At 41.4% G+C, this 25,049-nt stretch overlaps 1 protein-coding gene across 1 annotated transcript in view; it reads right to left on the reverse strand.

Moving 5' to 3' along the window:
* Positions 1-572: 572 nt before the first annotated feature.
* ROR2 (receptor tyrosine kinase like orphan receptor 2) overlaps positions 573-25,049 on the reverse strand; it is a 209,653-nt gene continuing 185,176 nt past the window's right edge. Inside the window, exons 5-9 of the mRNA XM_073575342.1 lie at positions 10,342-10,469; positions 5,742-6,056; positions 4,180-4,425; positions 3,311-3,516; positions 573-3,094 (exon numbers count right to left, since the gene is read on the reverse strand). Coding sequence (XP_073431443.1) covers positions 1,676-3,094; positions 3,311-3,516; positions 4,180-4,425; positions 5,742-6,056; positions 10,342-10,469 — 2,314 coding nt within the window. The 3' untranslated portion in view covers positions 573-1,675. The remainder of the gene's footprint in view (positions 3,095-3,310; positions 3,517-4,179; positions 4,426-5,741; positions 6,057-10,341; positions 10,470-25,049) is intronic.

The raw sequence follows: 25,049 nt of genomic DNA on the forward strand, positions 1-25,049 counted from the left end.
CAATACACTGGCATTGAGTGAAGCCACACCCATCAAATTGGAATGGGGCCGGAAGTATACATATCGTATTCTTGTGTTCACATGACCGTCGTTGTGGGTGCTGGAGAATCCTCACAAGTCACGTAGGGTGACTGCAGACTTATAGTTTAAGACCGGACAACCCCTTTAACTCTGCTGTATTTCAATATATTTTCTAGTACGCTATTGCTGATTCACCTTGTTTGCAGTCATAACTACAGAAAGTGGAAATTGGATGCCCATTCCATTGGCTGGCCACAATGTTTGAATATTTACATTGTGTTGTTATTCTCTTGGTATAGAACTGTGTAAGCAAAAATGTTTTTGTACATAAATATGCTTTATGGCTGATTTTAATATTAAATGGGTTGTCAATCTCAATTTTACCTAAAGACGTATATTTGGGGCTAAAAATCATTTTGGTAATTTGGCTTCATTAATAATTTTGCACCATTTTGCTTTTGTTTCCCTGCATATAAATCAGCTGAGAGGAGCTCAGCTTTGTTTGTGAATGCTCTTGAATGCAACATACACTAAAATAAATGTATTCACCATTTTATGCAAAACCTTTATTAAAAACACGTTTCGGAATTTATAGACCTCAAGTGACAAGATGCACTGTGATACAACCGACCGTGCAGTTTGTGAGCTTTACAGAAACAAAGGTATGAAATGAATTGACCTGTTTACACATTTAGAATAAAAAAGTGGACATTATATAAAAAAAATAACTTCTAGGATGACACTGTAAACAGTTAAATTATAATGGACTTCTGATCAAAACACTTCCATTCTTTTATAAAAGTATATAAAAGGTGACAGAACATAAATTACATTTAAACGACTGTACATGAATTACTTTGCAAAAAGGAAGGACCAGAACAGCACCCTACACAATTCTGCCGCCTTCTATGTTCACACTTTCATTGCAGTTGACTTCAAAGTACATACATTTTGATATGTGCTTCAGCAGTGTTTCATATCTGTGTTCAAGTCTAGTTGAACACTAAACTAAAATGAAAAAATGATAAAATACTAACAGATCTTCAGTCTCAATAAATCCAGAGAAATTTGTCAAGTTAGTGAATTGTACTCCATTTCAATGTTTTGGCTCCCTACTAACATATAGAGAGGGTGATCTATTAAGTGGTGTAGATTAACCAAAAGCAATATGATTTCTGAAATGTAGAGTTATGAGATACACTCTACTGGTTGCATTTCACATCTTTGTAGAAAATCATCATTGGTGTGGCTCACATGTGCAAGAAAATCCTGGGAAATATCTTATTGTGTACAGTCAAGGGGTTATTGTGTTAAGTCCATTAATGATACTCTCTTTGATCCTTAAAAATTGGCATAGGCACATTCCACTAAACTTACAGTCGCAGTCTGGGTTACACATGTTGTGCTCTTGTACTCAGCCGCATGTTGCACAGCAACAGTACTTTACATTTCCTATTATAATAGTGTTGCAATCCAAAATCTTGTGTGTTGTTGCTGTTAACACCAAGACAAAACAAACTAGTGTTTATGGCTCTAGCTTGTAATATAGGCACCATGTGAGTGTTTATGGCTCTAGCTTGTAATATAGGCACCACGTGATTTATCGCAACCAGTCTGTTGTACCATTCAAGCCTTGAAGAAATAAAAGCAGTATTTAAGCTTCTGACTGAATATCTGTTTCATCTAATGGAGATATGTCATTATCACCCAGTAATTCAGTCTCTGGTACAGAGCCTTCTTCCTCCTCCTGAACAGGATTTTGTGATACGTCCTCTCCTGTTACATGTGCTTCGTCACTGCCATCTGCAAGAAGGGCAACTCTATCGGCCATGGAATTATTTGATGGCGCAGTTGTTACGTATCCGGTGCTGGTTGAACCACTCCCACTATGATGAGATCCAGGTTTTGGGATTATCTGTGGAGGCATTTGCTGGGGAGCCATTTGCATTGGTATTTGAACTGGATAAAAATAAGCAGCCATCTGCTGATAGCCATTGACTGGAATGTAGAGTTGAGGAGGTGGCACCATGGGCCTTATCTGTCCCTTCATTGGTAAAAACTGTGGCTGAGGAAATGGCCGTCCTTTAGGCTTGAGGTCAACATATCTAGCATTGCTGACATTACTAACTGGGCTTGTGCTGAGCGAACTTGTCTGTGTGGTATTACTTGCACCAGATGTTTGTGCAGAACTGTTGTAGTTAGACATATTTTCCCATGTTCTTAGTCTAGTGTGAATGTCTTTAAACCTAGGTCTTCTTGCAGGGAACTCATTCCAACATTCAAGCATAAGGGAATAAATCCAAGCAGGGCAATCCTCAGGGCACCGTAGCAGCTGTCGATTTCTTATCATTTCAATAACATCTTGATTGGAACACCCACAATATGGCTGTAGACCGTAGCTGAAGATTTCCCACAGCACGACTCCATAAGACCAAATATCAGAATCAATGGTACACTTGCCATATGCAACCGCTTCTGGAGACATCCATCTTATAGGAAGAAGTGAATTTCCAACTAATTTATAGTAATCTGCTGAATACACTTCTCGGAAAAGACCAAGATCACAAATTTTAACTGTCAACTTATCAAACACTAAAATATTTCTGGCAGCCAGGTCTTTGTGCACAACATGATGACTTGAAAGATACTCCATTCCTGAGGTGATCTGCGTTACAATGTGTAGAAAATCTGCTGGTTCCAAGGTTGATTTCACGGTCTTGTCATCATCTGTGCTTCCTACATCAGAGTTTGGAGATCTCATGACAAGAAATTCATGGAGGTCACTAAGTGGAGAATAACTAAAAATCATGCTCATGGGCTGCTCCTTGGTGACAGTACCAAGAAGACAAACAATATTGGGATGTTGCAGTCTTGACCTCATCATAGCTTCATGTTTAAATTCCTCTCGAAGGGCCACTTCAACCTTATCTTTTAATGTCTTTATAGCAACAGTCTGTGTCTGTTCTCCAGGAGCAGTGCCAAAGAGATGACCCTTGTATACCTTCCCAAAGCGGTCCTCTCCCAGCTCTTCCATAAACCTTACAGTGGACAGGTTTATCTCTTTTACTTTAACCTAACAACAATAAAAATGAAAAACATATTAGAAAACTGAATGAATGCACTTGCACACAACTATCAATGATCACGATAGATGATATATATCCATTTTGTTGAGTCTTAAGACTTTAGAGATGGTTACAGCTTCAGCAGGATAAGTAGTAATTTACTGGAATGTATAATGTCCTGTTAAGCCCAGTAATCTATAATCCAGATGATAATGTAACTCTACCTGTTGCTTGTGCTGGTTCATAAGGGGCATCTCCATGTCTTGGCTGGGTGAGGCCATCAGCTGACGTCTCTGAGGGGTTGCAGCGGATGCTTTTTGTTTGTTTCTACACATACAAACTAAGAAGAAGAGGCAAGCAATGACCAGCGGAATGGCAATGCTGGGAACCAAGATATAAAGGATTTCCATCTTTGTGTTTTCTCTAGTACCTGTAAACAGTAAAAGAGTAATAACCATGACTATATACAACTTTTGTTCATCTGCTTATTCACAAAAGATAAGTAGAAAATTCTACATATATTGACATCTTGAAAAATAAGAAAGTTTCACACTTCAAAATAATCCTATAAAGAAGCAGAATTAAAGGCTGAAAGTCAAAATAGTTCAAAGAATGAATAGGAGCATTGCAAAACTGGTTGAAAGTACCTAGTCTATCTATTCTGCATGCTCATCTTAACCTTTGGACAAGAACAGGGATTTGGGGCCACCGGAGTTTCACATGCGATCAAACCTTATACTTAGTAATTTTTTCATTGAAAAATAATCAATTTACATAATACTACAAGAATATAATTACTAATCAAATTGACCTTGATACTATGTGGAATTATTTTCCTTTATATTACCACTTGTCCTATAGGTGATATACTGTTATGGCATAGCTTTATTCTCATTTTTATGTCTTCTTATTGAAACACAACTATAATACTGCTTAAAATGAAAAGCAGAATTTATACAAATAAAAACCTGCTAACATAAAAAAGTCATGTCTACAACCATGTCAAAAATATGGACGTATTTAATTACAATATCTAAAGAAAGGTGTAACATTGTTTATATAGGAATATGTCATGGAGAAGTCTGGTACATACGGCAAGCAGGCACATCACACAGCTCTACGCGAACATTCTTGTTAAGGGTGAAGCACCAGGGACCTTCCATCTGTCCACCAGGGTTGCGGCAGTATGCGTGCCCTCCTCCAATCTCTGGATATTCAACTGCTGACAGCTGGTGAGTGTGTGGAGACTGATTGCTCCATGACTGGCATTGGTGTCCAGACTTGGTGACAGTGACTGACCCTCGATAATCAGTCCCTGTACCATTGTAACATTGTTGATCTATAAGAGGGATGTAAAGAATGTCAGCATGAAAACAGTGCATTACTTTTCTTAAACTTTGGCCAACAAACAGACAATTGGCAGCTGCTTCAGGGGTTGGGGAAAAAAGACTTGATATACCAACACATATTTCTCACGGCACATGAAGAAAAGATTATTTTGTTACTAATGTAGATAGAATAGCACAAGTGTATATATATATATATATAGACTTTTTTTTTCTTCCCTTAAAATCATCTGTAGCAACATAAAATCCACATCTACATCAAAATTGGTAGTTTGGTGCAGATTTCTTTGTGATTTTTCCTGTAGAAATTTTCTGAAGCAAATCCAAGCGAATGCGCGTATGACTTCGTTTGGAAGTGTGTGAACCTGCCAAGTTTTTTGGGAGAAAAACACTTTCAAGACACTCCACCATCATTTATCCTAAAGCATCTTTTTGGTTATTTCCTGGGTGTTTTTTACAATGTTTTGTGAGCCAGTGTATTTTTTTACTTGTATAATCTAGTGAGCAGCTTCCGAGCAAAAGCCGTCTGAAGAACGGTTAGGTCACTTCGTCTAACCGGCCGGTGTCTTTGGAAACCTGAAGCAGTCCAAGGAAGATCAAAAGACTGAACAAATGCACACTAAGTCGTTTTTAAATATAAATGCATAAATTCATTCGTTTTAGCATCTATTTAGCATTGTTTCATGTGGATTACGGAGCTTACCTGCCTGAAAAAAACGTTGTGTGCACGCACCCCAACAGGTGTCTATTTCCTGTGTGACATTTTGGGTGTTGCCTTTTATTGTCAGCTACATCCTATTGCTGTGTAAATGGTTGGGCAAAACTACAAAAGAATCCCTGTAAGGGACCCTTGCTAAGCATTGGGTGATACTTTGAGTTCTTTTCTTTTTCTATCATTTGTAGCTCGTTTCAGCCCTGGATTTTGTACTAACCCTGCACATCTGGTGTGAATGTCACGGCATTTACACGCACTAAACATGAGGGCTAACCACAGAACAGAAATAGACAATGTTATACATCAACCGAGCTGTCTTTGAAGGCTGTTTACAAACAAGATGCAGACATGGGTCTCTTGCTGTATTATCTCATGCTAATCAGAGAAACTATTCCTAGGTGGGCCCCACTCACAGTCCAAAAGCCTGCTGGGAGAGGGCACATTCATGAACACCTATGACCTTGCTCCAAGACACAACACCAACATAGAGTTCAGATGGCAGCCAGGCTTCAGAACTTTACTAGCCTTAAGATGGGTCCCTTCCTAATCAGAGAAAGATGTTTGACAGCCACACACGCCGCGCTGCAAACTTACATCTGTTCATTCTCTCCATTGGGATTCCGATCCTCATGCAGTTTGCAGCCTCAGGGCTCTCAGGCAGAGGAAGCTCTTCGCAGTTTGGGAGGTGAAGTTGCATCAGTATAGCAGGATTTGAACGGGCGATGTTGTATTCCTGATGGCACAGGTCATTTTCCAGTACTTCACACTCATCCCTACACAATTCTCTAGACTTTGGAGTGCGGGATCGGTCATCACACAGGGGGAACACAAAATGACAGAAAGATGGGATAGCAAACTGGGAACATTGGTCAGAGAGGTGGGTTGATGTTCCAATCATAGTAAATGCCGCTAAAAAGGAAAATAAAATAATTAATCAAATCTTGAAATACATGTTATAAAATATAGCATTTCAATTAACTTTCATATGCATTGGAAACTCATGTTGATGAAAAAGATTTTCAGTACCCTGATCCAAGAAGTGGACACAGACAGAAGAGGGCTCCTGTGCAAAAAGAATATATGAGCTCTTTGCAATCCAATAGCTCATCATAATGCACAATTCCACCTGCTCTCCGTGTCTGCACAGGTTGCACCAATGGTATGTCCACCGTTGGCTGATCCACTGGACACATTGCCATAAAAGAAATCAGCAAACCTCTAACTACCCGCCGGCAACCGCCACCTTTTCTTCAGAGTAAAAGGCCCAGCGTGACACATGCATGATGTTGCTCCACACCATGTTCCAAATTATTATGCAAATTGTTTTTAAGTGTCATAGCGGTTTTTTTTTTTTATGAAACTCATTAATGGTATTGTGTCTCAGGGTTCTTTGGATCACTGAAATCAATCTCAGACACCTGTGATAATTAGTTTGACATGTGAGCCCAATAAAAGGAAAACTGGATGTTCCACACTATTGAGCAAGCCACAGTTTTCAAGTAACATCGGAAAGAAAATGGATCTCTCTGCTGCCGAAAAGCATCAAATAGTGCAATGTATTGGTCAAGCGATGAAAACATTCGATATTTCCCGAAAACTTAAGCGTGATCATCGTACTGTTAAGAGATTTGTGGCTGATTTTGAGCATAGACGTGTTTGTGCAGATAAAGGCAGAATGAGGAAGGTTTCTGTCAGGCAAGTTCATCGGATTAAGAGAGCAGCTGCTAAAAAGCCATTACAAACCAGCAAACAGATATTTGAAGCTGCTGGTGCCTCTGGAGTCCCTCGAACCTCAAGGTGAAGGATCCTTCAAAGGCTTGCTGTGGTGCATAAACCTACTATTCCGCCACCCCTAAACAGTGCTCACAAGCAGAAACAGTTGCAGTGGGCCCAGACATACTAATTTTCAAACAGTCTTGTTTACTGATGAGTGTCGAGCAACCCTGGATGGTCCAGATGGATGGAGTAGTGTATGGTTGGTGGATGGCCACCATGTCCCAACAAGGTTGCGATGTCAGCAAGTAGGTGGAGGAGTCATGTTTTGGGCCGGAATCATGGGGAAACAGCTGGTAGGGCCCTTTAAGGTTCCTGAAGGTGTGAAAATTACCTCTGCAAAGTATATAGAGTTTCTGACTGACAACTGTCTTCCATGGTATAAAAAGCAGAAAAGTGCTTTCACTAGCAAAATCATCTTCATGCATGACAATGCACCATCTCATGTTGCAAAGAACACATCTGAGTTATTGGCTGCTATGGGCATACAAGGAGATAAACTCATGGTGGGGCCACCATCTTCCCCTAACCTCAACCCTATAGAGAACCTTTGGAGTATCATCAAGCAAAATATCTATGAGGGTGGGAGGCAGTTCACATCAAAGCAGCAGCTCTGGGAGGCTATTCTGACTTCATGCAAAGAAATACAAGCAGAAACTCTCCAAAAACTCACAAGTTCAATGGATGCAAGAATTGTGAAGGTGATATCAAAGAAGGGTTCCTATGTTAACATGTAACTTGGCCTGTTAGGATGTTTTGGAGTTAAATAGCTTTTTTGTTCAGTGAATGTGACCTCCTAATGCTGCAAATTCCACAAATGAGCATTTTCAGTTCTTTAAAACATATCAAATGTTTAGAAATTCTACTGGGCCTAATAATTTGGAACAGTGCATTTTGAGTTTTGATTCATTTTGGAGATTATACTGTTATCATTGGGAGGTTTCTTCAATAAAATTCGATGTATACTCTAACCGGTGATGACTTTTATTAGACTGACTGTCATTTGCACCAACCATTTAGGAAAATCAGAGAAAAATATCACTTGCATAAAAATTTGGAACATGGTGTAGTCCTACTAAACAAAATAGCCGTTGAGGGTTGCCATGAGGTAGAATGATGATCGAAGGTCTGTGGTCCAGTGGACATGGACTATCAACATGGCCTGTGGCTTGTGAATCTTTTAGCTCAACTCTACTTGATACTCTATGGTTAGAAAATGAGCATACTTTTTCTCACAAAGAGGTGAAAGCTGCACTTGTGTAATAGATATTTATATATCAGGTATCTCTGGTTTTGCAAATTATCATCTAGAGATTTATGTAAAATGAAAAAATAGCTTTTTCATGAAATGTTCACCTAACATGAAACTCTCCAGATCTCAGTCCCAATGAGAACCTGTGGTTAATCCTCAAAAGCAGGTGGACGAACAAAAACTCAGAAATTGTGATAAACTCCAAGCACTAATTAGATAAGAATGGGCTGCCATCAGTCAGGATTTGGCCCAGAAGCCAATATCCAGCATGCCAGGGGAAATTGCAGACGTCTCATCACAGTAAATATTGAGCCTTTACAAACACTTGATGTATTTGCCAGTAAAAGTGTAAAAACTTGAAAATACTTATACTTGTACATCAGTAACCAGAGAAACATGCAACTAAAAGATCTAAAACCACTGAAGAAGCAAAGCTGTGGAATCCAAAACTTGAGTCGCCTCAAAACTGTACTATCTTTCATTGCTGGAAAACAATAAGGTATCTAAAAGTACAGTATTTTTAGGACTATAGGAAGAACATTTTTTCCATCAAATTTGTTGGGAAAATGGGGGTGCGTCTTATAGTCCAAATGTAGCTTACCAGGGAAGGGTGGGGGGCCGCAACGGCAGGAGTTGGGTGAAGCTGCGGGCCCTGAGCTGGGAAAAGGAGGTGTTCAGAGGTGCGATGCTGCGGGGCGATGCTGCGAGTCCCCACCCTCTCCTACCAACCTGGGTTGGGTCTCACAGCATCACACTGATTCGCTGCACCTCCGAACACCTCCTGTGACACTGCTCCACCACCGCCCACCCCTTCCCGCTGGCTAACTGAATTCAGACCCCCATTTGACACATTACATTTTTATTTTATCCCCTATTTTCCTCCTCAAAATTTGTGGTGCGTCTCATGGTCCAGGTGTGTCTTGTAGTCCGAAAAATATGGTACTTTTACAGCTTGATGATATTCTCTTTTCTCATCTTTCAATTTATCGTAATGAAAAGACAAATGTTGGCTGCATTTTGGCAAATATTTTGGATGCAGCTTTTTAACATACAAAATGCGAGTTGATAGGTGCAAAGTTGGCAACATATTGCATAGATGAAGATAGATAGACAGACAGAAAGATAGATAGATAGATAGATAGATAGATAGATAGATATTCTGCTAGTAGGTGCTGGTCAGTATTTTGTAATATATGCCTCCCATCAGCCTAAGGCCTCCTTCACACATCCATTTTTATGTCCGTATGAGGTCCGTTTTTAAGGGCTGCAAATACGGACATAGGCATACCCATTGTTTTCAATAGTGGTGCGCACAACGTTTGTCAGTGTGAAAAACCAGCAGACATATCTTTTTTTGTGCGCAGCACGGACAAAATGTGTGCCGCACACTGATAACGCACGGCTGATATCCGTGTATCATCAGCGTGACATGTCCCTGGGAAGAAGCTGCACAGTTCATGCTGATCCCAGGTGCCGGCTACAGTAGGCAGCTCTCATCATTGTCTCCTGGTCGTACTGAGATCAGAGTGACCAGGCAACAATGATGCGAGTTGTATTCAGCAGCAGCTGTGTAACTCCTGTCTAAAATAAAGAATTAAATAAAAAAAACGATGTGGGCACCTGCAAAATTTTTATAACCAGCCCAGTTTTGAAGTATAGTCTACTGTATATAGCAGAAATGTAGTCTTAATTTCATATATTCAATGCTTTCATACATTTTAGCTTATACAGAGTGCTGCTGAATTCTTTTTGCTTGTAGATAGAAAGGTTTTTGCTATTTCAATCATTTATATACCACAATTATACAATTGTAAAAAAAAAATGCTCAAAAGGTTTTTACAAGTTCTTAACATTAGAGGGCGGCAAACATTATGCTAATCAGTCCTTGTGTAAGGAAAGCAAGAATGACAAAATGTCCTCATAAACTTCCAAAGAAATGTCCACTTTTGTTGTTAAACTTATGAAGATTTGCGAATTTCAAACAAATTAATATGTTTTCATTAGGAACATAATGTAATATAATAATATCCCTTATTTTACCAAACATTATCTTAAAGAGTTTCCACAAATGTCTGATCTACTTTCAACATCTTTAAACATCAATTAAATATGTCATTTTGGTTCTGTGCACTGAAACAAATGATCAGGCTAGGGCTCTGCGGCACTTACCAGTAATTCGGTTTTCAATCTCCCCCTGCATCTGGAGGGATTCCACATAAATGCTTCTGTTTCCAATGAACCTGGCACATGCAAAACCCCTGTAGGGCTGACAAAATCCATCTTCCTGGTAGTCATACCTAGAGGAAACATATTACAGTTTAGATGACTATTTGTCAAACCACTACAACTACTTGCAGGAAAATAAGCATGTACTCACAGGACCTGACGACACGTTGCCTATAACTGTACAATAACATAAGAACATGTTGTCCTTATTTGATTACAGGATAAAGTCTATAGGACGTCTTAAGTGATTTGCCAAAATCTGGTGTTGGGAAAAAAGTGGGACAGGAAAGCTTTTGACTATCCTATTAGAGTTGGTGCAAATCAATTCGCATGTCCCATTCCATCTGACTCTTCTTCACGTTCAATAATGATGTCGCGTCAGACTGGCTAATCAAATAAAGATGAAGATGGCTACTCTTAATATGCACCTGTTCACACCTGTTCTGTTTGGAAGTGAGGGTCAGTCTTTGTAATCAAATAATGAGTCACAGACGCCATCCGGTAATAGGTGGTACTCCCTCTGCTATTACAGTGGCAACAGATCACTGTCCCGGACGATGGAATGGGATGTGCGAATAAATTCGCGCCAACACTATATCCTATCTGGTAGCCCTAATGTCCCTTATTCCAGATAAATAATAAAGCCAAGGTACGGTATTGGGGCATCAGCGCTGTCCTTACACTTTATAAATGCAGGTATATCTCTTAACAGAAACTTGTCATCAGGTTTTCAACCCCAAACTAATGTCATCTATGTAAAGTCGCTGAGATGTTGATTAAACCCATTCCTTTGTTTAAAAAATCCTTGTTGCTGTTTTTGAAAAATCTGTCAGCAAATTTTTTTTTGCAAGTGTACAGCAAGTGCAGCGGAGTTGGCACAGCACCTACAGCTTTCCAGCCTGTTTCTCTATTTCCCCTCCCATTGCCCACCTTCTGTCAGTGACTCACAGGTCACTCTCGCCTCCACTGCATGAGATCTCATGCAGGCGCTGTCATTCCCTGTAGTGGCAAAAGCGCAAAAAGGTCCGGATGACATTGTGAGACGATTAGAGCATGCGCTGCCCCAGGAAGTCATTGAGTCTACGCTAGATTTCAGGTGGGGGAGAAAGCTATCAGTGCAGGGCTAACCCCGCTACACTTGCAAGAAAATTTGCTGATGGACGTCTCAAAAATGGAAAAAAGGGATTTCTAAAACAAAGATATTGATTTAATCAAAATTACAGTGACTTTCCATAGATGAGATTAGATTGGGGTAAAAAAAAAACTGTTGGCCGCTTCCATTTAAAATATTATGGACCAGAATTATTATTCCATTTTTTTGGAATTGCGCTTACTGTATTATTTATCATTTTATTTTTTGAATGTTTTTTTTTTTTGCATCAAGTTCTTCTTGTCAGTGTTGTCTAATTTTAATTCTATTTTTATTTTTTTCTGTACAAATGTATTCCAACCCTACTGCTCTTGGACTGATTTAGTGATTTAGTTAGTGGAGTTTTTTGGGCTCTAAAAAAGGTGCAAAAATGGCAAAACATAAAATTGAGTATTTTGATTTTGAGCAAAATCCTAGAGCTTACCTGGGCTATTTTGAATAATGTGGCACTAAAAATTGCAACGAATGCCACAAGTAAAAAAAAAAATAAATCAGATTTAAGGAAAATGTAACTTGTCTTCATCAGACACATAAAAATGGTCAGTATGATCTTGTCGTCTGGTACTTAGATGATACAAAATAATCAAGAGAATTGGACAGTTGTAGTACCATTCAGGACCACAACACAAGGTACGGTACGTAGCCGTCCGTGACAGCTCTTGTTTGGCCGTGGACTCTTTAATCATCTTACAGTTGGAGGTCTCAGATAGACCTCCAACAGTCTTCCATTGACAACCAATCCTAAAGCTCCGACACAAAATATATAGCTATCTTCTGAACAATGGTTCAGCTGATCATTTGTCTGACAGCTATCTCTCTCGACTTTGTGTTCTCTATTGAAGAGCCACTGACAGACTCTTCTGGCGGCGGCAGCTTACCAAAACAATAGGACTCCATACACATTCTACAGTTGGTCGAGTCCACATTAATTTAATCTGTCTTAAGGGTCACACAGATTTTTTTATAAGGATTTTTAAGAAGATAGGATTCAAAATCTGACTTAAAAACCGCTTAAAATAAATCCTTGATATGGTTTGAGTGGAAACTCTTCAAATTTAATGTAAAAAAATGTCTGTGTGAACATACCCTAAGGATAGATTATCAATATGAACAGAAATACCATTCATTTAAATGTGCAAATTAAAATAATTTTGGGTAGCATTTTCTACTTAGGTTTTTGTTATATCTCTATAATCTAAAAGGAAAATTTAGTACATATTTAAAATGAGACAGACATTAGCCTATTGTGTCATTTGGCAAATAATTGGTTAAAGTGAATGGTTTCTTATAGACTGTTGAACAGCAGCCTTAAAAGTGCTGGGGTCATGACTACCTCATTTATAGCACAGCTGCAGAATGGTAAGACACAATGCATATCCTGGGGCCATGCAAGTGCTCATTGAGGCAAGGAATGCTAGATGGCTACAGGGCATTCCACACACACTAATCACAGGTTGTTAATGTGCTCTAAATTCGACTTTCCCGTTAGCTGATCTTTTGTCAAAATTAATAGTTCATTAACTATGCATGCATTACTTGTACATCATAAAGGAAAAGTATTGAACTGCTCTTTACATTGTTTGGGGCTTACTGAGGAGTTGTGCCAATATGCAAATTGCTTCATTAATGAACTACTAATTAATGACTTATCATGTAGAATTTGTAAGATTGAAAAAATGTTCAACATATCATCCCAATATTGAAGAACAGTGAACCTGTACTGAGCTGCCTGATTATTGGAGTACCCAAAGAATTACTTTAGGTATGGCTTATACAGACGCCATCTCTACTGACAGCATGGCAGGACATGGGCAGCACTGAAGCGTCAAGAATAGTTTCAGAGCAGGCTTTCAAAGATTCCAAATAACCAGACACAGCTATGGGGCAAACCAGCATTTTAAAGTGATTCAGTAACATAAGTTTTCATTAAAAGGGCATCTTAAAAGCCTAAAGTTAATTGTCCATTTGTTACAAACATTCTTAACTATGATGATAAACTTTTTACCAGTAAACTAAGGCCATGTTATTGAATATTGGAAGTCTTGGAATGATGTACAAAGTTGCCTCTTTGTAACCCCTTCAGAAAGATTAGTGAATAACCTTCCAGTGTGCGTCCCCACTCTTTTTTTCCTTTTTTTTCTTACCCATAGGCACAGAGATGCTGAATACCATTATTATCTTGCAAGTCGATTAACAAATCAAACTTAAAGGAGTTGTCCACTACTCGGACAACCCCTTATCAATGGTTATATTCCTCACATACTGTATAATACTCACGTCCAGTGCAGGTGCTGGTCTAGCCATGTCAGTGCCTGGTCTCCTGGGGCTTGCGTGACGTTGTTATGCCCGCAGACAATCAGTGACCACTTCACTCTTACATCCTTCGGACGTAACTGGCATTTGTAGAAAGTCAGAGAGCAGCACTCACCTCTTCCGTGTATCAGTTTCTTCCAAAGGAAGTGAGAGTGAAGCGGCCGCTGTTTAGCTGCAGGGCTCTCGTTGCATAACAACGTCATGCAAGCTCCGGGAGACCAGGCACTGACATCACTAGAACGATGCCGACACTGGAGGTGAGAATAGACTGTTGTTATTTTACACCACTGGGAATATAGAAATTGATAAAGGGTTGTCTAAGTAGTAAACAACTATCTTTAAATGTGAAATAACTAACATTTTTAATATAACACACAAAACCCGTTGCCTATATATTTAATAAAATATTAAACTTTTTTTTGCTATCTCTAGTGCAGAGAAACATTTAGTAAATATGATGATAAATAAAAGCAACGTCCTCTGCGTGTCATCTTGTCACAAAGAAGACATACTGTTCATTCACAATGTCAATGGAGAGAAGCAGAAAACATGCGGCAATGTGTTCTCCTCTGTAAAATGTAGTGCAAAGTGAGCAGACACGCTTTACTGGAGAATTAACTGTGCTGAAAGTGTGGTTATTTGTTAAAATGAAATATAAATGCTTTCAGATGTTCGTAAAGGATATTGAAAAGGAGGGCAAGAGTCGGACTTGATTTCTGATTCATAGCCCCACAGCAACATTTAAAAGTTAACAATGACTAGTAAATAAACCTCAAGCAAAGAGAAGAAGTAGACACTTCCCTTTCTAAAATGTAAAGCAGGCTCTTGGCTGCCCTGTAGACAAGCTTTTGGGGAAGAAAGACACAAAACTGTGACTGGATGACCAAATCAGGCACGGGTTTCACAATCATGCATCCTTCAACACCTATTCAATTTACAATACAGCTGCTGTCATGAAGTGGCTTTAAGAGCACTGTACGTAGCATATAAAAAAATCAGCATTCGCCTATGAAGCGCAGATCTACGTCCAGTACTCTATAAATGTAAACCCAAAATGCATCACAGGTGAGTGCTGAAACTTTTCGATAAAAACAATTCCCTAAAATGCTTCCATTTTATATTCTTCACCATTGAAATTGCAGCACTAAGGAAAAAAAAGTTGTGGAGTTATGGAAATCACAGGATAGACATGATAATGATTTTCATACGATGAAAAATGGAGACAAAATGTACAAAACATTTCTATACATTCAGCATTGAATTTCTCAGAAATGCACTCGCATGCCTAGTCATTTTATTAATGAGATTATTAATGTGTGACTGAAGAATGTTCTACCCAGCAGAATCGAACTGGGCATGCAAATCATCAAGATCTACTGCTGACAGCAACAACAGTTCCACATCAATCTAAAGTCTAAATGAAGACCTCTTCATTGACCTCTCATTGCCACTCTTAACCCTTAACGACCGCCGATACGCCTTTTAACGACAGCAGTTAAGGGTACTTGCTCCTCAGCGCCGCTTGTTAACAGCGCTGAGAAATAAGGTTATAGCGCCCAAAGCGACGGAAAATCTCTGGGGTCTCAGCTACCGGGGGGTAGCTGAGACCCCAGAGAATATAATTCAGGTCGCTCTTTACCGACCCCAGTGTTGCAATCACTGTTATTCAAGGAATAACGGCGACCACAAAAAAGTCTGATTTCCTATTTATTTGTTTCTCCTCTGATATGATCTAGCACATGAGAGGAGAGAGAAACGGGGTCCCAGGTCACATGAGCCCCCCCCAGTACCTCTGATGTCCCCCGGTCCCTCCAGCTGTGTCCCCTGGCCCTTGGAGTCTTTTTCCAGGAAGAAAATTGTGGGCATATGCGCAGTGCACCCACCAAGATCTACCGGCAAGCACCCAGCAACAATAGATTTCTCCTATTGGTTCATTTTGATCACTGTGATAGACCCTATCACAGTGATCAAAATAAAAAATAGTATCTCAAATCCCCCTTTATTACCCCCATAGTTAGGTAAAAATAAAAAAAATGTATTTTTTCCATTTCTCCATTAGGGTTAGGGTTATGGATGGGGTTATAGCTAGAGCTAGGGTTTGGTCTAGGGTTGGGGTTAGAGCTAGGGTTAGGGTTGGTCTAGGGAAATGGGCTAGGGTTAGGGCTGGGCTAGAGTTAGGGTTGGGGTTGTGTTGGGGTTAGGGTTGTGGGGTTAGGGTTGTGGTTAGGGATTAGGGTTAGAAGTGTGTTGGGCTTAGGGCTGTGTTAGGGTTGGAGTTAAAATTGGGGGTTTCCACTGTTTAGGTACATCAGGGGGTCTCCAAACGTGACATGGCGCCCGCCATTGATTCCAGCCAAATTTTGCGTTCAAAAAATTAAACGGTGCCCCCTCCCTTCTGAGTCCTGCCATGCACCCAAACAGTGGCTTTCCCCCACATACGGGGTATTGGCGCACCTCGGAGAAATTGCACAACAAATTTTGTGGTCCATTTTCTCCTGATACCATTGTGAAAATAAAATGCTCATTTTTTCCTTCCACATTGCTTTAGCTGTCGTGAAGCACCTGAAAAATGAGAAATCTCTGGTCAACTTTTAACCCTTATAACGCCATAAGAAAAAAAAAATATGTTTCCAGAATTCTGCTGATGTAAAAGTAGACAGGTGGCAAATATTATTTATTAACTATTTTGTGTGATATCACTCTGATTTAAAGGCACAAAAATTAAAAGTTAGTCAAATTTCGTTTTTTTTTTTTTCATAAATAAACACAAGTCATATCGACGAAATTTTACCACTAACATGAAGTACAATATGTCACGAAAAAACATTCTCAGAATCAGTGAGATCCTAGAGCCAAAAACCTCAAAACCTGACAGTGGTCAGAATTGTAAACATTAGCTTGGTCATTAAATACCAACTTGGTTCTGTCACTAAAGGGTTAAAGGCTATCATGGTCCAGAGAAAGATGACAATGAAGGCTGGATTGGAGGTCTATCGTCTTCAGCAATGAGTCCTGCTCTTGCTTTGAACTCAACGATTAGTCCCAAGACCACATACAATGCTGTGGGGAGGAGGACCCCCATATAGTGTTTGGGCCGGAACCAAGGGGACCGCCATCAGAGTTATTGAAGGAAGCACAAAGGGAGACATGCGACTGAGGTTGTCAGGGCAACAGAGGGAGGGGCTAGGGTAAAAGGAGCAGGGGACGCGCTGAAGTGGCAGTTGGGGCAGAGAGGGAGTGAAGGCAAGACGCAGGGTGACTTGCAGGGGCACCGAGAGGAGCCTGCGAGGAGAAAGCGATCGATTTACCGACAAGAGAGACGTGAGAGACTGTGCCCAGAGACTGCTCCCCGCTCCCGTTCTGAGAGAATTACCCCCGCTAACCCCCGCCTTGAAGGGAGAGGAACTATACCTCCGGTTGTGGCCGTGAGTACCGGTAACCAGGCCTCAGAGACCTGGGCCCTTCCCCCCAGCCTTCCCCCATCACGCCGACCCGGCCATCATCGGCCTCAAGATACGCCACATTGTCACAGGCGGGATAAAAGGCTCGCTACCCTGGCTTAGGAAGAGACTCCTTGGTAAAGGACAGCTACAGGCCTTTCTGGGGAACTGCGTCATCACCGCGCGCCACCTCCATCATTTACTTCAGGGCCCGTTGAGCCCCAACGGCATTGTTGTCTTCAGGGCCTGTTGCGCCCCAGCGGCAGCGTTTTCTTCAGGGCCTGTTGCGCCCCAGCGGCAGCGTTTCCTTCAGGGCCTGTTGCGCCCCAGCGGCAGCGTTACCTACAGGGCCTGTTGCGCCCCAACGTCCCCGTTTCCTTCAGGGCCTGTTGCGCCCCAGCGGCAGCGTTACCTTCAGGGCCTGTTGCGCCCCAACGTCCCCGTTTCCTTCAGGGCCTGTTGCGCCCCAACGTCCCCGTTTCCTTCAGGGCCTGTTGCGCCCCAACGTCCCCGTTTTCTTCAGGGCTTGTTGCGCCCCAACGGTATTATTTTCTTCAGGGCCTGTTGCCCCCACCGACGTCACTTTCCTCAGGACAGCCGCCTCAGCGACCTCAACGCGGCCACGCTACTGAACCTCGCAGTCCCTGGAAGGCTAAGTGAAACTATATTTGGTTAAGCTTGTTGAGTCCCTGCGTGGACTGTTGGTGTTGTTTCTTTATCCTTGTTTTGTTCAGCCTAGCCCATCGGCTAGAGTTATATAAACGTGATTTCGAAAACCACCATTCGTCTACTGTCTCGTCACTGCATCCTGCGAACCTGTCAGACCCTACAATGCCATTAAGAGGTCTGCATGAGGGAACATCACACCACTCTTACTCCCAGGATTATGGTATAAGGTGGTATAATGTATGGTAGCTGGGGCCCTATAGTCTTCATTCCTGGTACACTAACAGTTCGGTCTTACATTTGGAACCAGTGGTACAGTAATTTCTCCACAGTGTCACAGGAGCTGCTTTTAATGCAACAACACCAGGCCGCATGTGTTATGGATCTGCAACTCAGGACTAGGACAGTAGCGGGAGAAGCTGACCCTGCACTAGGACTAGGCTGAAGCCCTACAATGGAGTGGACGACCAATTCCTTGTGAATAGACCCACGGACGTTTCCTAGGTTAAACTCAAAGACCTAAAGGTGGGGGGGAGGGTATCCCTAAAACAAACTAAGGACTGGGAACAAAAAACAGGTAACCTCCTAGTAGGAAAATAGATGAAGCTGCAGAAACGAAAGGAAAACAAAAAAACAAAGCAGGCCGAACTAGAGATACCAGAACAGCAAGACATCAAACAAAGAACGCCATCAAAGCTCCCAGCCAGAACTTTGGTGGATTAACACTGTTGTCCAGCAAGGACTGGGAGGCGGGTGCTGGGTATTAAGGGGTAATACCATCACCTGACCTCAGACAAACCCAGCACCAGGGGAAAAAGACCAGCAGTCATGAAACTACAACAATATGGCGGATGGTAAAAATGAAATAGATTCTAACAGCATGTTACTCATGCTACTGTAAGCAGCTCATTTTGGCCACACATGCTATCATGTTCTGCAGCGTCTTCAGACTTGTCTCCCATCAAGCACATCTGAAAAATCATTAGTTTGCAATGGTAGCTGCCAGCAGGGGATCTTGAAAAGAAAATTCAGAATGGCAGAACATTTCTCAGCCAACCATTAATGCGCAAGCAAACAATTGTATTTATGTGTGTGGTGCTTATACTAGATACTGAATAAATTGAAATGTTTTGAAAATTATATTTCCATTATTTTATCATTTGCATATCATTAACCATCCATAATGTGCCCTATCATTATAACCATCAATCCTGTGAGTTCCATAATTTATAGAATCATAGAATGTTTGTTGTAAGGGACCTCAGGGTTCATCTTGTCCAACCCCCTGCTCAATGCAGAATTCACTAAATCATCTAAGACAGATGTCTGTCCAGCCTCTGTTTGAAGACTTCCATTGAAGGAGAACTCATCACCTCCCGTGGCAGCCTGTTCCACACATTGATCACCGTCACTATCAAAATGTTTTTTCTAATATCAAATCTGTATCTTCTCCCTTTCAGCTTCATCCCACTGCTTCTCATGTTTCAATTTGCAAATGAGAATAACTCATGACTTTCCATTCCTGGTGTTGCAATTTCAATGTTGGGGAGTATAGGAATAACCCATTTTTAGAAGTGGAAGTCATCCACTAAAAAAAGAGGGAAGTCAAAGGAAACTATGTATTACCATAAACATTATTAAATGTATTACCATATTTTAGAGTTATTTTGAGAGCTGTTACTCACCCTAGGGTCTAGCTCTGCCTCTGTGACTTTGTTCTAATTTGATGATTGCCTGCAGTGGAGACGTCACATCTACAGCACTCACAATCACTGCAACCTGCAACCAATCAGTGGGCTCAGTGGTCATCTACAATTTCAGAGCTGCTGAGCACTGTGATTGGCTGCAGTGGTTATGAGTGCTGCAGTCATTTCAGTACTGCTGCCAATCAACAAAGACCGGAGCAGAGTCAGGGAGGCAGTGGTAGACCTGTGGCGGGTAAGTAAAATCTTTATTTGTTATTTTAGTCCTGTAAAGCCCAATAGTACTAATACATTTAAAAAGGAACACCCCTTTTAATACTCCCGCTACAATCACAATGCAGATACTGTACGTGTTCAATTTTTCTCTTATTTTTAAGCACCAGATAACAATGGTAAAGTATGGAATAAAAGCCCAGTAATTACAGATGCATTTAACACTAGACTTAAAGGGGTGTTCCCATCTCCAAGATCATATCCCAATACGTAGTAGGTGTAATAATATTAATATTAGCAAATATCTACAAATAGAAATGTAGTATAGTTTTCTGATTCGCTATGTCTCTTTCCTCATGTGCAGGTGTTGCAGAACCTTAGGTATCCATTGGGATAGTATCCATATTGGGAGAGTCTTGGAGATGGGAATACCCCTTTATTGAAAAGAGCAGTAGAGTAAAATGATGGATCTTAATAAATTTGTCCCATTTTCGCCCGTACTTGTGGCAGCAGCCAAACAAATTTTTGGCAGGTATGGACTAGAATAGACAACAATTTCTGGTGTAAATCATGGTAAATTTGTGAGTCTGTGGAAGGCCACACCACCTCCCTCTGTAAGGCCACCTTTTTATGAAATTGTGGAAATTATTGTGCAAATACACATGCACCAAGATGTGTGATTTTCCTCCACAAAACTGCAGATCACTTCATAACGTGTAGGGCAGCACCGTGGCTCAGTGGTTAGCACTGCAGCCTTGCAGCATTGGGGTCCTGGATTCAAATCCCACCAAGGACAACATCTGCAAGGAGTTTGCATGTTCTCCTCATGTTTGTGTGGGTTTCCTCCGGGTTCTCCGGTTTCCTCCCACATTCCAAAGACATATCTAGATTGTGAGCCCCATTGGGGTCAGTGCCAATAATGTCTGTAAAGCGCTGTGGAATTAATGGCGCTATATAAATGAGTAAAATAAGTAAGGCTAGTTTCACACTAGCGTTTATTCGACGCAGCGCACGGTGCCGCTAAGCTCCGCCCCCTGCCTGCCCCATCCTGTCATCTCCGCCTACTATCGCACATGGACGCTTGCGATCTGCGCACCCTATCTTTAGCATAGGGTGCGCAGATCGTGCGCTGGCCGTGCGCTAGTAGGATTTTGGCGTGCGCTGCGCACTTTTGAAGGTACGTCCGTGCGCGCCGAACGCAGCATGTTGCATTTCGGCGCGCACGGCACACCTTCAAAAGTGCGCAGCGCACGCCAAAATCCTACTAGCACACGGCCAGCGCACGATCTGCGCACCCTATGCTAAAGATAGGGTGCGCAGATCGCAAGCGTCCATGTGCGATAGTAGGCGGCGATGACCGGATGGGGGGCGGGGCTTAGCGGCGCTGTGCGCTGCGTCGAATAAACGCTAGTGTGAAACTAGCCTAACTCTCCCCGATAGTTCAGAAGCACACATAATGAATGAACAAGCATCACAGTAAGCTGAAGTCCACACTAGTGCACAGTAGGCTGTTCTCATCTTACTGCCGTCAAAGTGGTATTCCAGTTAGAGCGATTTAAACTGAATTTAAAGAAGAAACAGATCTTCTGACGCCGTGTGATATTCCATAGCTTTTTATGCAACTATGGATATGTACACAGTCATTGATCATTGCATAAAACTGCATTTCATTACATATTAACTTTGCACTCACTAAGCTTAGCAAATGCAGACCAGACATTTTCTTGGTGCAGAACATGTTATCACCAAGATTTATAGAAAACTAAGGTAGCAATAAATTCTACTCATCATGTGCATAAAAATGAGCTCATGGTCATATATTTATATATCAAAAGGACTAAGATACAAGTGAATACAGTAATGATGCTCCCTTTATTTTATACATGGGATTTATAGATGTGGCTTTTTAATATTAGGACATGTGTGTCAGTTCCAGATCTTTCTATAAAATTTAATTCCATATATCTACATGTCCTGATTATGTCATCATGATTATTATTATCACTATAAATCACAAAAGCTTTCATTGTAAGGTGGGATGATCTACCCAGTAACAATATCTCCTTTATGGGGTCTTGTAATACAGTATCTATTACCCTCCAAAGGTGTCTATATGGGCAAGTAGGTCATAGGAAGTTGAATAAAATGACAAATTGATAACTGTGAGCTGATATTTTATTCTAGTGAAATACACATTTTTCTTATATGTAAATTACCTATTCCAGGCTCTGGGGAGGATGTTGCCTGGAAGATAATTCTGCCTCCAGAGCTTTTTTTACATGAAGGAGGCATTACCTGCTTGATGTGTGATGGCGGCTCTTGCTCTCCTCATGTCACTGAAGAGCTGTGTGTGATTGTACCAGACACATCTGCAGGTTCCTCTCCGCTTACACCTCACAGGCAGACAGGATTGCAATATTGCAGCAATACAGCAAAGCTGTGAGAGCTACAACAAATATGTTTATACTAAGGAAAAGTTCAGTCCTACTGTTCTGTATTAGTTACTTGTCTTACACTGGTAACTCCCCCTTTTATTTACAATAATCTCTGGAGGAAGATTCTCATGCAGATCAGTGTCAGCCCAATAGTCCTGAGCAGCTCAATTCCATGTAAGAAAAACATGAATTTCTCTGGAATAAGACACTGGATCGTAGATATCAAGGTATCTTTTTCTTGAGGTTCCTATGACCTATATGCCCCTATAGACGGCTTAGAAAGGAAGATTCTACTGACAAATTCCCTTTAATGTAGTGGTCGCTCACTCCCCCCAAACCCAACGTTTCTTACCTTAACATCCAGATTCGGGCCTAAAAGGGTTGCAAGCCACCTACAGAGTTCCCTGAGTAGTGACATCCAGCTTACGCACCCCTTACAGTAGTTACATCCAGAGCCCCCATTACCAGTATAATGATAGCCAAAGCTTTTACACATAAATCACACAGAGGTAGAATATTTACTTTACCCCTATTTGGTATTCTCGCATCAAGTACTCCCACCACGCTGTTGTATCCTGCTTTAAGGACCTCCTGTGACTGGCAGTATCATCCTATTTCCAGCCCACCATACTTAATATTTCACTAAACCTCCAAGACCAGATCTGCACTTCTGTGTGCGGCAAGTCACAAAAGTCACCAGCTGGAGACCTCCTCTTCATAACTAGACATGGTAGACATAGACATGCTAGACATAGACATGGTGCTAATGCAACACGCTTGCCCACAGCTGTGAGCTACACATCACGGCCGTGAGCCACATGTGGTGCCTGAGCCACAGGTCAGGGACCCCAGTGTTAATAGATGCCTAAATAGGAGCATGTAACCTGAAAACCAAAAGAACTGATAGGCATGACAATCAAGAAAGTACAATCTACTATATAATCGTCTAATTCTGTCTGTCTGTCTGTAACGGAAATCCCACATCGCTGATTGGTTGCGTCCGGCTGCAGCGACAGGCGCAGTCCGGCCGTGAATTGGTGTGGAATTCGAACAACGCACGTCACCGCTACCGTCGTGGAGATCTGCGGCGCTAGCCGTTGATCTCCCGACGGTTGCCGATCTCCTGCTGCATGGATTTGACGCAATCAGCGATATTGGTGCGGAATTTAAAGGGGATCTGTCACCTCATTTTTGGCCTATCAGCTGCAGCCACCGCCATCAGGGGCTTATCTACAGCATTCTGTAATGCTGTGGATAAGCCCCCGATGAAACCTGAAAGATAAGAAAAAAAGAGTTAGATTATACTCACCCCGCCGTTCGGTCCAGTCCGATGGGTGTCGCCGTCCCGTTCGGCGCCTCCTATCTTCATATGATGACGTCCTCCTCCTTGCTTCTCCCTCGGCTCCTGCACACGCGTACTTTATCATACCTGTTGAGGGCAGAGCAGAGTACTGCAGTGCGCAGGCGCCGGACCTCTCTGACCTTTCCCGGCACTTGCGCACTGCAGTACGTTACTCTGCCCTCAACAGGGCTGAAAAGTACGTGTGCGCAGGAGCTGAGGGAGAAGCAAGGAGGAGGACATCATATTATGAAGATGGGAGGAGCCGGACCAGACCGCGACACCCACCGCCCCCCGGTGAGTATAATCTAACGTGTTTTTCTTATCTTTCAGGTTTCATCAGGGGCTTATGTACAGCATTACAGAATGCTGTAGATAAGCCCCTGATGGCGATGGCCCCAGCTTATGGGGTAAAAATGGAGTGACAGATTCCCTTTAAATAAACTACATACATATTCTAGAATACCCGATGCGTTAGAATCGGGCCACCGTCTAGTAGTTTCATAAGCATATTTCATCTTCAAATAATGCATAAATGTCTACATAAGTATATGAATTGAAAGAAAAGTACAATCTATTTGTTTCAATGGCAAAAAAAGAACAGACAAAGGCTTCTTGTATTCAAGAGTTGGAAAATTGCCAACAGTACTCCACTTCAGAAAATATTTTAGAATAATTTTTTACTTTTAAACAATTTGGGGATTTGGAAAGAAAACAGATTGTAATAACAAGTTGTCATAAGATATTGCTTGCATTCATTTTGTTTCCCTATGGCCATGTTGCAGTTATTGTCTTCGGGGTAAAATCGGTAATGCAAAAACCATTTTGCTATGGTATGCGAAAGGTCAGAACTTTAAGGTCGTCTTGCACGATGTTCTGCTATGCTGGTAATTGGAAACAGTTGCAGGTATTAAAAAAAAGGTCAAAAAATACTTTAGCATTTTAATAGTTCATATAAGCTTGGATTATTAGATGACAACTGGTATTAATTAATGTAGAAGATACTTTGCATGTATGGCTGGTAGAATCTAGTGGACCTAACACTCTCCAATACAACATCCCTTTACTGTTTTAGTTTCCTTGTAAAATACGGTAACTTTGCAGTTTCCTATAGGTTTATTTCTCGGCTAGTCTTTTATCCATCCACACTGTAGGGGATTTGTTGTTAAGACTGGCAAAGAATACATGCGATAACCAGCGAGTATAGTTTACAGCTGCCATTTTTTGATTAACTAAATATGCAGGACTCCTTATATATTAGGGCTGAACTATACAGCATGCACATAGCTGGCCATACTCTGCAGAAAGTCAGTCAATATGATTCGTGATTACGGTAAATCACCCCATGATGGCTGATATCAATCTGATACGTATAAAGGTGCTGTCACACTT

The sequence above is a fragment of the Dendrobates tinctorius genome, unplaced genomic scaffold (assembly GCF_039654945.1).
Source record: "Dendrobates tinctorius isolate UK_male_01 unplaced genomic scaffold, ASM3965494v1 ptg000044l, whole genome shotgun sequence".
Taxonomy (NCBI): Eukaryota; Metazoa; Chordata; class Amphibia; order Anura; family Dendrobatidae; genus Dendrobates; species Dendrobates tinctorius.